Genomic DNA, 15,333 nt, shown 5'->3' on the forward strand with positions numbered 1-15,333 from the left:
ATAATACCACTTGGAAACATAAGTGGGGTAAAAATTAAGGAAAAAAAAGGTGAATATGTTGTCCAGCAGAGGGCAGCACAGAGCTGATAACAATCAATACAAATTTGTTCCTTTGTTTCCATGAAGAAATGCAGCTGAGCTTTTTATCTTTAACAGAAGACACATCATATCCAATCACAGGTCAGAGCTTGCTTCTACGAAGAAAAAGTAACAACTTTCAACAACAAACAAAATCACAAACACAGCGTCAAATAAACGCAAGTAGCAAACGAGAATGATTCTTTGGTTGTCCATCTTTTTTTTCTTTTTTTTTTTACTGGTGATACAATTTACAAACAGTAGCCAGTAATTCCAGCAGACAGAAGGTTGATTAATATTTTATTGAATGATAGCTCACAGAGAATGCATACATCAAAAGGAAATACATAACAGTGTGTGTTTGTTTTTATTTCTGCATTTAAAATCAATCCGGTTTGATTAACGATGATTAACACTCAGTGAAGTTTGATCAAAGTCAGCTCAGTGTCACCACATATAAAACAGTTTGGTCCAATAAGAGGTAAGAGACAGAGACAGTGATGAGACACAACCATCTCTAGCATGCTACAGTCCGTTAATGGCTAGTATCTGTGGTAAGTCTATGTGAGGCGGAAACAGGCTGCGTATTCAGCTGACAAATAACCAGAGAATGCATTGTGGATGCTGACAGCTGAGATGCTTTTCAAAGCATCACTGACGAGAAGAGAATTTCTGCACACTGTCCTTTTACTTACAACATTTGGGTCCTCAGACCTTCATCAGGTAAAGTCTGATGAAGGTCTGAGGACCAAACATTGTGTATTTGAATAAAGTATTCTTATATAATCTTATATGTAAGAATTCTCTTCTCTTCATCTACGGACATTTTTCTAGTTATTGATGATGTGCATAAGCCTCCATGCTCTAGTTCAAAACATTGCTGGAAGTGCTGAACTGTTAAATGAATTGCTTGAAGAATCTTGAAGCCTAAAGGTCTTACACTGCCCAAGTTGGGATTTGAACCCTCGGCCCTGCAGCTGCCAAAAGTGTGTGGACATGTGGCAAGAAATGTTTCTTTTCTGCAACTTAACATTGAAAACATAAAGTCAGACCACAGCTGCTGCAACCAATGTACAGCCCTGTGATGAGTTAACACATAGTCAGAAATGATCATTTTCAACCCTGATGCCTCAACTTGTATCTATGAACTAAAGCATATATGCACCACTGGTAGTCTTTGAACTATTTAGTTGTCAAACACTTTGAGAAGATCAAGGACAGAAAAGTCTATGTGTTTAGCACCTTTTGACAGCAAGGCAGCTCAAAGTGCTTAACTTGACATAAAGACATGAAGTGAGTCTAAAGACACGTTCTGGTGCCTTGATGTGTGTGTCGTGGTGCTGAGGACGGCTTGCACTGTGTGTGTCTGCTGCTTGTGATGTTTCAGGAGCTGAGAAACGCCCACAGTGAAGAGATCATGGGCATCAGACGGGAGGAGGAGATGGAGATGTCAGACGACGACTCGGATGAAAATCCCTGTAAGAGGATGCGCACGGAGGAGAACGGTACGACATAATCACCTTTACACGTCACACTTTTAATGAAGTCAAGAAATTTCTCAGTTTTAAATTTGGGAAGCCTCTTTTTTCTCAGATATCTCTTTGTAAAAAACATACATTTGTTTTCTTTTCTCCAGTTAATGTGATGATGACTGTCTCTTGACGTTGTCTCGGTGACTGAGTCATCAACATTGGATGTTAAAGTATGTTTTCTAACATCCACTCAGTCTATCAGTACCCTCTGTCTTTAGAGCCTCGATTCAGGTATTAAGAAAAACTCCCCAAAAATCCCTTAACAGCGAAAAGATGGATTAAACCTTAGCAAGAGCATCAGAGGATGGATACTCCTCACAACAACACATCTGTCAGTGAAACACAAATCTGCAGTTACATACATGAAAAGTGCTTCTATTACTTTATTTCATGTCTCCATGCAATGCTGATTCAGTCCTGGCTGCAGAACAGTGGACCAGCTCTTTACCCTTGCAGGGCTGCTGGAGGGGTCGTCAGAGTTTGCTTATCCAGTTTACATGTGCTTTGTGGACTTTAAGAGGGCTTACGATCACGTCCCAAGGGGAGTCTTGTGGGGGGGTATTACGAGCCATCCTGTCCTTGTATAACCAGAGTGAGGGCTGTGTCTGCATACTTTGCACAAAGTCAAAGACATTCTCAGTGGGTGTTTTCCCTTGTCTCTGCTTCTGCTCGTAATAGTCATGGACAGGATCTTGAGGCGCAGCTGAGGGGAGGAAGGGGTCCGTTTTGGTGACCTCAGAATTGCGTCTCTGCTCTTTGCAGATGATGTGGTTCTGTTGGCTTCATCACGGCGTGACCTCCAGTGTCCACTGGGGATGAGAGTCAGCACCTCCAAATCTGAGGCCATGGTTCTCTGCCAGAAACTGGTGGATTGCCCCCTCCAGGTTGGGAGAGTTATCACTTGAACTCCCTCACTTGATTGGTGGTTTTGCGCAGCATCTGCAGTGATACAGGCGCTGTGCCAGACTGGAGCTGAGCTGAAAAGTGAAGCTTTCGATTTACTGGTCCGACCCTACCTACGTCCCAACCCTCACCAATGGTCATAAGCTCTGGGTAGTGACGGAAAGAATGAGGTCACAGATACAAGCGGCTGAAATAACTTTCCTCAGATGGGTGGCTGGGCTCAGCCTTAAGGTGCGGACACACCAAACCGACATAAAAGAACTAGTGGCGACAAAAGCCAACTGTTGCGTCGTCTACGTCGCCTCACGTCGCCCTGTGTCAGTTGCATTTGAACACTCTACACGGACTACATCCGACGGCCAAGTGGCACGTACGTTCTGCGCCTGCATGAGAGAGAGCGGAGTGACAGAGTGGTACATCCTGTCAGCCGAAGGGTTTCCTATCTGTGCAGCTGAGCACCGCAGCACCTCCACGGACTATCACATCCAGACGGTCCCGGTGTTTCCTCCTCAGGCTCCACTTCACTCAGCTGCCCGATAAACCCGCTGCTTCTTCCCACTTTAACCTGAATAACAAACCAGGGCTCGGTGCTCCGGTTGGATCCAAACGGAGAGCCGGGGCTAGCTGGGAAGCTAGCGGAGGCTAACTGGCTGTGCTTCCCTCCGGTCATGCTGCAGCTAACACTCCGCTAGCCTCACAGCTAGCCTTGGTTTGTTATTCAGGTTAAAGTGGGAAGAAGCAGTGGGTCTGTCGGGCAGCTGAGTGAAGTGGAGCCTGAGGAGGAAGCACCGGTTAGCCCCGGTTTCATTACAGGCAGATTCACTTCATTCAATAAAACCTGAACAGCCAATCAGAGTGATCTCTCTCACTGACAAGCTCCGCCACTGATTCAACATGCTCGATCAGCCGAAAGGCCGCCAACGCCGTAATGCCGACGGTGCGGGACACACCGCAAAAACTAGGGCAACAGATGCTCACCAATGGCCCGACTTTGACCGATGGCCGACCGTCGGCTTGGTGTGTCAGGGCCTTTAGAGATAGGGGGAGGAGCAAGGACAGCTGGAGGGAGCTCGGAGTAGAGCTACTGCTCCTTCCTCCTCCTCTATAAGCCTGCTTGTTTTTATTTTAGGGTAAACATGGAGCGACTGAAGTGTGAGGACGTCATTAACAAACACACTGAACTTTGTGGCCTTATTGTTGTTTCCATCCTCAGAGGAAAGGACTTCTCATTCTTCTCTGCCGTCTCATGTTGGTTGAGATCAGTGAGAAGCCTCAGTGTTTTTATCAGTGAACAAGTGAAACTGACTGCATCCTCATGTCCTCCTGCAGGAGTGTGTGATCAGACTCAGGCGTCTCTGAAGGAGGAGAACGACTCTCTGCGATGGCAGCTGGACGCCTACAGGAACGAGGTGGAGCTGCTGAGGAAGGAGCAGAGTAGAACCAGCCGACCGGACGACGATCACACGCAGACACACCCACACAGCGCAGAAACTCAGATCCAGCTGCTGCAGCAGAACATGCACAACATGCAACAGGTTTGTTCCTTCAAACTCGTCTTTAGTAGCAATGTACAACATGCAGCAGGTACATTTCTCCAAACTCTTCCTCAGTAGCTGCTGCACTGTAAACTTCAAGTATCAGTCTTCTACTTGTGTATTGGTCAGATTTGGATTATGACTCACAGTAAAATCTGTTTTTCTGCCTCTTGGAATTTGAGGTGTTGGCTTGCATCAGCTTCTGGTCCAATCACAAAGTTTCACACTCTCAGTTAAACACTTACCACACATCAGACTGCCTGAGGAGAAACATGCACCAGGGTCAGTGTACAGGTGAGAGATGTGACCCAAAAACAACCTGTCTGAAGTGTCAGGGAGGAACTTTAACCCCTGACTGCTTCAGTGGAGCTGCCCAGATCCTTGTGTGTGTGTGTGTGTTTGTGTGTGTGTATCAGAAAAGTGAGCTGACTTTACTTTATTTTCCTCGAGCAAACAGAAAAAAACCCAGTGGTTGTTGTTCCCTGCTGACTCAGAGCTCTCCCAGAATCCTTCGCTCCACTGGTTTCATGAAGCTTTGTTAGAGCGCCGAGCTCGTTTGTGACGAGTTAGCCTGATGTGACTCGACTTCCTGTCTTTCTCTATCGCAAGTGACAGCACTGATAGAACCGGGCACATCACACCAAACACACACACACACACACACACACACACACACACACGGTGGCTGGTTGTAAATGTGTTGCTTACTCGTCTTCTAACAGTGTAAGAGAACGTCACGCGACTGTCGCCTCTCGTTTGTCACCTGCTGATGTTTCTCTTCCCTCCGTCACAAACAAAATAAGAGCTTCACTTTATTTGAAATTACATTGTGAACAAAAATGTATTTAATCAAAATGATAAGCATTTAAATATTATGAAAGACCCAACATACACTTGCAAACATATAATGAGCTGATGTGACTGAGTGTGATGAACCACAGAGTATTTCCGGTATTTCTCCCACACTGTCAGCCACCCAAAGCATCATTAAGACAATCATATCTTTCATAACGATGTTACATCATGCATGTCTTTGTCTTCCAGCAACTGCTGAGCCTGCAGGAGAAGCTGAAGAGTAAAGAAGCGGAGCTGGAGCAGGCGAGAGAGGAGCACCGCTACCTGGAGGGGGAGGTGCTCGCCCTGAGAGACAAGGTGTGTACAAGGCTGTCACATCACAGTGCTCCTTCAGGTTCAACCCAGAGAGCTACATCCAATAGAATACACTCACTGGCCACTTTATTAGATGCACTAGTCATGTAGACGTGGTGAAGATCAAACTGAGCATCAGAATGATGAAGAAAGGTGATTTAAGTGACTTTGAACGTGGCATGGTTGTTGGTGCCAGACGGCCTGGTCTGAGTATTTACTGGGATTTTCAGCACAACCATCTCTAGGGTTTACAGAGGATGGTCCCAAAAAGAGAAAATATCCAGTGAGCCAAAATGCCTTGTTGATGCCAGAGGTCAGAGGAGAATGGCCAGACTGGTTCAAGATGATAGAAAGGCAACAGGAAGTCAAATAAGCACTGGTTCCAACCAAGGTGTGCAGAAGACCATCTCTGAAGCAACAACACCTTGTCCAACCTTGAAGCAGATGGGCTACAGCAGCAGAAGACCACACCAGGTGCCACTCCTGTCAGCTAACAACAGGAAACTGAGGCTACAATTCACACGGGTTTTCTCACCAAAACTGGACAATAGAAGATTGGAAAAACCACATTCAGATGGAAGCATGGATCCATCCTGCCTTGTATCAACTCTTCAGGCTGCTGCTGCTGGTGTAATGGTGTGGGGGAGACTTTCTTAGTACCAACTGAGCATGGTTTAAACACCACAGCCTACCTGAGTATTGTTGCTGACCGTGTCCATCCCGTTATGACCACAGTGTACCCATCTTCTGATGGCTACTTCCAGCAGGATAACGCACCATGTCACAAAGCTCACATCATCTCAAACATGACAATGAGTTCACTGTACTCCAATGGCCTCCACAGTCACCAGATCTCACTCCAATAGAGCACCTTTGGGATGTGCTGGAACGGGAGATTCTCATCATGGATCAACTGTGTGATGTCATCATGTCAATATGGACCAAAATCTCTGAGGAATGTTTCCAGCACCTTGTTGAATCTATGACACCAAGAATTAAGGCAGGTCTGAAGGCAAAAGGGTCCAACCTGGTACGCTGATCAAGCTTTTACACTGACATTAGCTTGTACCTCCAACTCTGCACGATTCCAGTTTGCACATTTTCCCCTTTTGACGTACGAGAGCAGCGACTCTACTCCAAGCTCCCTCCAGATGTCTGAGCTCCTCACCCAAACAGACTGGTGCAGGTGTAGCCTCTGCAGCGTGTTGAAGTGCAATAACAGGAGACATGAGATGACTCAGATGTCGGTCTTTATCAGCTGTAGTTGTTTGAAGTCAGTTTAGGGTGTAAAGCTGCTTACACACTCACATCAGACAGACCACACCCATTATGTCACTAACATTTGACGAGATGTCTCGTACTGTCTCAGTAAATAACAACGCGCTGCACAGTCATCGGCTGCAGATTGAATCCTGAGACTCATTCAATCTCTCTTTTGTGGCTCAAACACACGCACACACACGCACCCACACACACATACACGTACACACACACACACACACACACACACACACACACACCTCTCAGCAGGAGAAAACAGAAAAACATGTTGGCAGGATCGTTGCCATAGCAGCCCTGCTGTCCTTCCAACCTCCTTCATCCCTCCATCATTTCATCTGTGTTTGTGTGTGTGTTTGTGTGTTTGTACTTGTACATGATACATAGTGAGGACCAGAAAACGTATTTTGGCAACAAAGTGAGGACAGTTTTGAAAAGTGAGGACATTTTGGCCTGTTTGAGGGTTAAGACTTTGATGGTTCATGTTACAGTTAGGTTTAGGTTCAGGTTAGGGACTGTTCTTATTTATCAGAGGAGGGGAGGTGGCTGTTTTTATTTAGACCCACCCCAAAACTACAGATATTTTTCCTTGAGCCTCCCTGAGTGACAGGGGGAAATCCATGACCCTCCCTCCACCATACATTATTCATTAGATTTTTATAACTCATCCTTTGATGTTTGAAAGTTAAACATTGAAGACAAAATCCTGGAGTTGAAAAAAGCCTCAGTTTTCACTCTTGTTGTCCTGCTGGTTAGTTCAACTGTTTATTTCTAGCCAAATTTTAAATGAGGCATAGAATAAAGTGATTTTGATGAAATGACACTATTTAAAGCTCAGATCTGGTTCCATCCAGATCCAACATCTGTTTTTACAGTTTCTGACTATGATGAATGGTCATTTTGGACACAGTTTCTTTGAAAAATTGCCAAAAAGTGCATGTTTTATTTAAAGATCACCAAATATATCTCCAAGATTTGAAAAATTCACAAAATTTGGAAGACATGTTTAAAGTCTGGAGTAAAATAAATACAAAATGCAACCATTTAAATTTGTATGCCCCTCCCCTAAACCAAAACAAAAACACAAGTCCCTCCCTAGTGCTTAAATACATAATTTGACATGCCTCCCCCTTTTTTGCACCACCCCTCCCCCCACATTAATAACAAAAGCCCTGTTTCCACCAACACTTTCAGTATAGTACCTTTGGAACCAACAGTAACCCTTCAGACATGGTACCTAGACTCTAGCGTTTCCACCGCAAACAGTACTCCTAAATATGGGCAGGGTTGTTGTCACTCAATGCTCCGTCCAGCACTCACTGTATTTCCTCCTTTATCAGTCTGCACCTGGTTTATCGTCCACAGAACGAGGCTGCACGCCCACATTTTCACAACAAAATAGAACAGGCTGCAGTGAGAGTCTCTCTCCATGGGATATTTAAAAATAGCAGCTTTGTGCATTTAGTCCTTCTCAGGCAAGCTCAGGGGTTTAGTGTTGCTGTAGCCCACAGGAAGTGAGGATTAGAATATATGACCTTCACATAATCCGCTCCAAATTAATCTATATTTTTAAAGTCATTACTAAAAGTGTGTGTCATATAAAAACTAAAGTGATGGTCAAAGTTGTCACAGTGAAATTTAAGGTGTGCTGATGGATTCACGTCATCAACTCATGCATTGAGTAACATTACAAGTTAACGTTCCACCTTAAAAGTTGCCGGCAGTCGGCCCAGTGAATGAAGTTATTTTTTCTCAGACTCCAGCTGCTGTGAGAGGCAGCAAAACATCCTTTCATTTTATAGTTACAGTTTACTAATAAAACTCTCCACAGTATGAACAGTGGTTACATGAGCCTCAAAACCAGACACAACTCAGCCCTGAGCAGAGTGACCGTCCTCTACTGACCAATCAGACTGCAGTGTTCACAGCTCCACCTTTTAGTACCAGATCTGTGTGCTAGGTACCCCAACAGAGGGGGGACCAAACATGGGGACGCTAAGGAACGGTTCATTGGTACCATCCACAACTTTTCACAGTGGAAACAGGACAGACACATACTGAACTGAACTGTACCATATGGTAGTGCTCAGTGTAACTACACCAGCTTCTCCTCTGATGCACCTCTTTTCTCTGTAGTGTTGTCGGATTGGTTCCTCAGGTTTGTGACGTAACAAACCTTGATTGTCTAAATCAGTGTTTCTCACAGTGTCACTGCAGTTCCATGGAGAAAAGGCTCAGCTGTGGTGCTGACTGCTCATTTCTCTCATGATATGTCTTATGGCGTATAAGAAACACCGTATGGACGTGTTAACAAGGTTTAAACTTGATTTTCACTTTTAAATGAGGTCACAATTTCAGCAGAAGCAGCCTGTTACCATCGCGTGTGTTCTCAGCTCTCACCTCCAGAGAAATGTTTGTCATCGGTGAATCCACATATTATTCATTTTTCCTCTTTATGGAAATTGATGTCAATTTTCCTCCAAACTGTGTCTATTGATTCTTTACAGTGCAGTGCTCAGCTCAGTTCCTCTTTACATGACAAAACACACGCAGAGGCTGCATAAGATATTACACCGGATCGTTACTGTGGTTTGACATAATGCATCCATCAATGCCTTGTAAAGAGAGGGAAGGAGGAGCAGCACATGTTTTATTTAGTGCTGTAACAGATCTGATTTAAAGGTGGTGCAGAGACATGGATCCAGGCTGCAGGCTGAACGAAACATCAAACCAGCACTGCGTATTTAAACCTGCACAGAGACGACTTCAGAGCGACGTCATCTGTGAAACAAATATCTGAGAGTTTGAGAGGACTGGCATGTGGGTGCAGAGCGTCTTTTTATGATCCTGAGTGTCTGATAATAATAACTATTAAATTATTATTATTATTATTAAATGGCACCCAGTGGCATCAGGTGCAAACGCAGTGGGACAACAATGTAAGTTAAGGGGGCAAAAGTCTGAGTAGGGCGGGCAGGAGGGGTGGTGGATGGATCCAACAACCACTGACTTTCACCTTGGAGGCAGGTTACACTTCCTATATTCCTATGTTGTAAAGCCCAACCCTAACCACGTGTGTGTTGTTGAAGGAAAAAAGGCCACCAGACTATCACAGGGCTGACACATAAGCCCCTTTTACACTGCCAGATTTTCGGCGAATGTTGGGCTGGCAAGCTGCGACCATTTAGACACACAGAGCCGGATTGGCGAGTTGATCCGAGGTGCCCAATTTTCCACCTCATAGGGTAGACATATTGGTGGAACCCTTTTTGGTTTAAAAAGAACGAGGCGGCCTTCCGCAACAGGAGGGGCTGTTGATGACTTGTGGGAGGAGCTGATGATGATGCGACACGTGCGAGCCACTGGCGGTGGATAAACAGGAAACAGCTGATAGCAGGAATTAGTGAGCAGCTAGTAGCAAGAGGGAAACACAAACCTGACAAACTCTGTAAAGATGAGCAACTGGGGAGACAAGGAATTGCGCGCCCTCCTTGTCCTCTCAAACGAAGAGGCCATTAACCGTCAGATGACGGGGACGGTGAAGAACGGGCCGACTTACGAGAGAATCGCCGAAGGACTGACCAGCCACAGCTTCCCTCCCACGTCACTGTTTACGTCACACGCTGAGCTACACGTTTTGTTACTTGCTCACGAAAAAGGCACATTCTGTATAAACAAAAGTAGGTAGGCGGCATTTTGCTGCACTCCCTGATTTTGTTTTTATACTGCCAATGCTGAAAAAAGACTGATTGGGCTTTTCTCCTGTTTAAAAAGGGCTATAGAGACAGACGACCGTTCACACTCACATTCACACCTACGGACAATTTAGAGTCACCAATTAACCTGCATGTCTTTGGACTGTGGGAGGAAGCTGGAGCACCTGGAGGAAACCCACGCTGACACAGGGAGAACATGCAGACTCCACACAGAAGGGCTCCCCCACCCCAGTGTTTGAACCAGGAACCGTCTTGCTCTGAGGCGACAATGCAAACCACTGCACCAGAATCAACACAAACTGAACATTATAACCTTCATGAGTGTTGGATTAGACTGCATTACAGCCGAACAGTCTCTTGTTCTCACACCATCCACCGTCCCCTCCACCTCCTGAGGACAGTCAGCTCATATACACATCACTTTATAAACACTGATATAAGACATATGAAATGTTCAATTGTTATGTGTCTGTTACAGAAGAGAACACTTGAATGCAGAACAATCTCCAGCCTAATCCTCGTCCACATCTGCTATAAATCCCAACAGCTTTATTTTGTGAAATGAATAATAAAGTTTGTGTTACGTCATGTTGGACTCCTCAGAGAATCCTCCAGCCTGTGCGTGTTTCTCATACTGTTCACATCATCCACAGAGATTTAAAGAATCCATTGATCATACATTTTGAGATAGGGAGTTTGTTTTGGAATAAAAATGACTCATTTAATCCGATGTGCTCGGAAATAAATTCATAATGTGCTGGACTTTTTCCCAGAAACCTCAAACAGCTGGTTAAAGGTGAGGCGAGGTGAGAGCGCTCTCTGTGTCACTGTGTGATTCTGTGGCTTTAATGAGAGGAAGGAGGAGTTTTCCGATCAGATCTTTGTTGGTGATAATTACATGTCAGGCTGTGTGGAGGTGGAGCAGCTGTCAGTCAGTTGGTGCTGAGTGATGGGAGGCAGGTTGATGGTTTCAGGCTGCAGACAGAAGGACAGGATGTGGAATATCAGTATTATGGATATACTCAGCAGAGAAGGTTTCTGGGCAGTGTAGATACTTTTAAAACTTTTCTGTCCATCCTGTCATGAGAATAATTTATAACTGACATGAATTCACATTAATAACTGCTTCTCTGTGAAGAAGAGCTACAACCTTCTTACAGCCACATTTCAAGGCTCCATGAATCAAAATCAGGGGCAGTTTTATTGACAAGTAGGTGTGCACATAGCGCCACCAGGGATCAGCACGCCTGGGACCTGCCTCTGTCTGCCACCCGGCATACAATTTCAGTTCAATTTAAATTTTATTTATAAAGCCCAATATCACAAATCACAGTTTGACAGCATACGACATCCCTCTGGATCCCTCCTTTGGACCCTCACAGCAGATAAGGAAAAACTCCATGTAATTTATTTGGGCTGAGTCCGACTGGACCCCATGGCTCAAGGCCCGACCATCAGACGAACATGCAGGGCTCTAGTTTTACAGACCGGGCGCGGTGGAGGCGCAGCTCACCTGCGCTTTGCCAACTGGGTGTGGCCAAGCGGATTTTGTAAATTTGGCACACCGTGCGCCCTGGCGCAGCTACTCCTCTAACCCACCTCCGTCCCTCCTACCGGCGCAAGTCGGAAAGAGGGAGGAGTGGAGTGGGTTTTACACACATCACACCAATCAAATGAGCCCCTCTCCTCGCCCTTAAATGCGCCGCGCGAAGGTGTAATGAGAGTTTACTTAATTCGCCATGGCAGAAGAGAGCAGCAGCGTCAGACGGCCAAACTCCTCCTCCCAGGAGGAAACTGATGTTTTGGTCCGGGAGGTCCAAGCTCGCAGTGTCCGAATATACGGAACTGCGAGCAGACCTCCACGGGCTGATGATGCAAAGGTAGCCTGGGAGGAGGTCACCACAATTGTAAATCAATGTTGCGTTTCTCTCGTGCGCGCGCGCTCTCTCTTTCTCTCTCGCAGTCTCACTCTGTTTCTTTTCTTTTGACTTTTCTAAGATGACAGATGCTGAATATATACTCCCTATCTGATGCTGTGGCTGTTTGTGGTTGGCTGAGAGGGATGTGAACTCATTAGTTTGCAGCTGTGTTAATCAAATCAGGTTGGGTTTCCATTACGCGTGCCAAACGTGCCAAACGGTGCCAATCCCCTTTGATCTGACATCAGATGTGACGGGACAGTCGATATAGAGATACATTTATGTGCTGATTGCAGATAGTTGCATTGAATAGTGGTTTTTTGGGTATTTATTGCATCGTTAATGTGCCTGATATTCTGGAAACCTGCCTGTGAGGTTTTGGTGACGTGTGCGCACTGTCCGCCGGTCAGCCAAACTTCGGCTTACACCGGCTGCGCTCCCCCTGCGCTGACAGTAGACCTGGTTTCAGCTGGCGAGCTTTTAGCGCACCTTCGGCGAAGCCTTTTGGCACGAAACTGTCACTGCGCCAAGCTGGATCTGTCGACACCTCCCCCTGCTGCGCCGCCACACCCATCTCAGTGCACCTCGGTCTGCCAAACTACCAAACTGAGTGCGCCTCGGGTTGCACTGCTCGAAACTAGCTCTGCGCGGGGTTCACCACCCTGCGCTGCGCCGGGAAACTAGAGCCCGCAGTGTCATCAAGGTGTTGAATCGGGCATTTGATTAGAATGCCCACCTGGGTGCATCCCGTTAGAGGTTTTCCAGGCGGGTAGACCCAGAACTCATCTGGCCTGAGAACGCTTTGGGATCCCCCAGGAGGAGCTGGAAAGTGTTGCTGGGGAGAGGGATGTCTGGGGTGCTTTGCTCGGCCTGCTGCCCCCATGACCCAGCCCCAGATGAGTGGATGAAAAAGGATGGATGGATGGATGGATGGATGGATGGATGGATGGATGGATGGTTTGCACATAGCAAACCCAGATCACCAGAATGAATATCGACTATATCAAACTTAAAATGTGGGTTGGCCAGTAATGAGACTCACCAGTGCAGCTCAGCCGTGTATCAGTTCAGTGAGTCAGACTACGCAGTACACAGTCAGGGCTCCTCCTGCCAAGCACTGAACGATTCGGTGAACAAATCTTTTGAACAAATCTTTTTAATGAACTGATTCTGGTGATTCAGTAACATCTAAAGAACTGCTTGCCCATCACTAGGTAGCGTAAATGTGGCTCGATGTTGCTCTGATGATGTATCCTCCCTGCTCAATCACTGTCCAACCTGTCAGTCCTGCAACTTTATGTTCAGACCTTTTGGTTTGTTTCACAACTGACAGACACATAAAGATTTTTCAGTCTGAACCAAATGAACCAAACTCCAGATTCGAAATTAACTACTCCATTACAAGTGAAATAGAAAAGAAAATATTTGATAAATGTAGAAGACATGAGTGACAGTACAGTACACTGGGGTGTCCTCCCACCAGTCTGTCTCCACACAGTCTAATAAGTGGTTTTAAAACATGATACGTGTTTGTGATGTCATCTTGAATCATTCATCAGCGGCGTGTTCCTCCGGTGTACACATGTACCGGACAAACACTCTCTGCAGCCGTGTATTATTGACTCAGCTCTAACAGAACCATCTATAAAACAACAGCAGAGAAAACAAACGCTCCTCTGCTGCACATGAATCTTTGTTCTTCCTCTCAGTTTCACTCACACTCACCAAATGTCCTGTTATTTCTTTTCTCTGTGTGTCTTCAGCTGCTGAACGGGAACGTGGAGGCTGTGGAGGGAACCAACGGAGAGCTCCATGAAAAGGTACGAACTGAGAAAGCAGAGCAGATTCAAGTCAAAGAAATCTGTCTTTTATTTTTGTTTTAAAGCAGTTTATCTCTCCGCAGCTGGGATCATATCTTTGAAAAACAAAAACAGCCTTTAGACACAAAAACTGATGTAGCATTTTCTTTCATCCAGGTGAATCCCATTAGCCTTTACCATGAGCCTTTACTGTCTGAACTGGCTGATACCAAAAGACATGGCTGACAGAGACTCACTGTAACACAGCTTTAATACAAACATGGCTGAACAAGGTACAGAAACATTGCGGGACATAAAATACTCAGAGTGGGAATCGCCAGAGGACTCACGATACGATATTATTGCTGAGTATTACGATACAATATATGCACTATTTACCTTTTTTTCCCAACTACAAATTATTCCCTGAAGGAAAACTATGATACTTTTGTCGAGCTAAGTGTTGGATTATTTTTCAGCAGAGCAGGTTTAGTGTTAGCTTGGCCATCAGCGGCTAACAGTATCTCTGGACAGTGGCTTGTGAGGTGAGCCCTCATGTTCATAGTATTCCCAAAGTATTTTATTCTCATATGACAGAGGTCAGAAATAACCTGTGAAAATGATGATATCAGAGGTCAGAGAGCTGCAGTGACCTCAGTGTTTGGAGGAGAGGAGTTCAGGTTCAGGTCATTCTGGTTATTCTGTGCACTTAACTGACTGTCAGAGAGCACACACACACACACACACTTGACTATATATATATATATATACGGTGGGGGATGAACTTTTAAACCCGAAGCTGCTGAGCTGTAAACTGACGGCAGTCGGGAACACAGATGCATAAAACATGTCACACTGATCTGATCTGAGAGCTGTGAGGCTTTTTATTAGATGTGATGTTTTGTTTATATGTGTGTGTGTTTAAGTGTTCTTATGTGTGTACATGATGCAGATGCAAGTGTACATGATGTACCCAGTGTTTCTGTTAATTAGTGGTTAAAGATGTCCTCTGAGTTTTTACTTAAAGGTTCTGTTTGAGACGTAGATCATGAATAAAGCAGTAAACTTCTACAGTTTATGTAAAGATACAGCGGAGTGATGTCGTCCTGTGCAGAGAATGGAGTCACTCCCTCTGTCTGTGATGTATGTGGTATCACATTTTTTATACCATCATACCTTTCTGAAATTTCATCATGAAAGCAAAGATGTGTGAGTGTGTATGTTCTTGAGTAAATATTATCTACTAGTCCATAGCCATTGGTAGCTTTGTCACCTTCTACCTATGCCAGTCCTCAATGCCTATGTGCAGTTTCACATAGATTGACCACGTCAGTGAGTAGAAAAAACGTGGGACAGACAGAATGACTGACTGACTGACAGTTTCCGTGATTATGTACAGCATATGTACAGCATACCATACCATG

At 45.2% G+C, this 15,333-nt stretch overlaps 2 protein-coding genes across 3 annotated transcripts in view; both read left to right on the forward strand.

Annotated features, from left to right (window-relative positions):
• Nucleotides 1-15,333, forward strand: part of tgfbr2l (transforming growth factor beta receptor-like) — a 397,772-nt gene that overhangs the window by 193,357 nt on the left and 189,082 nt on the right. The gene's annotated exons all lie outside the window — the stretch shown is intronic.
• Nucleotides 1-15,333, forward strand: part of enox1 (ecto-NOX disulfide-thiol exchanger 1) — a 134,033-nt gene that overhangs the window by 113,810 nt on the left and 4,890 nt on the right. For both annotated transcript variants that reach the window (XM_050048850.1, XM_050048851.1), the window contains 4 exons: nucleotides 1,466-1,583; nucleotides 3,843-4,048; nucleotides 5,093-5,200; nucleotides 13,874-13,930. In XM_050048850.1, the coding sequence (XP_049904807.1) occupies nucleotides 1,466-1,583; nucleotides 3,843-4,048; nucleotides 5,093-5,200; nucleotides 13,874-13,930 (489 nt within the window). The remainder of the gene's footprint in view (nucleotides 1-1,465; nucleotides 1,584-3,842; nucleotides 4,049-5,092; nucleotides 5,201-13,873; nucleotides 13,931-15,333) is intronic.

This window comes from Epinephelus moara, chromosome 7 (genome assembly GCF_006386435.1).
Source record: "Epinephelus moara isolate mb chromosome 7, YSFRI_EMoa_1.0, whole genome shotgun sequence".
Classification (NCBI taxonomy): Eukaryota; Metazoa; Chordata; class Actinopteri; order Perciformes; family Serranidae; genus Epinephelus; species Epinephelus moara.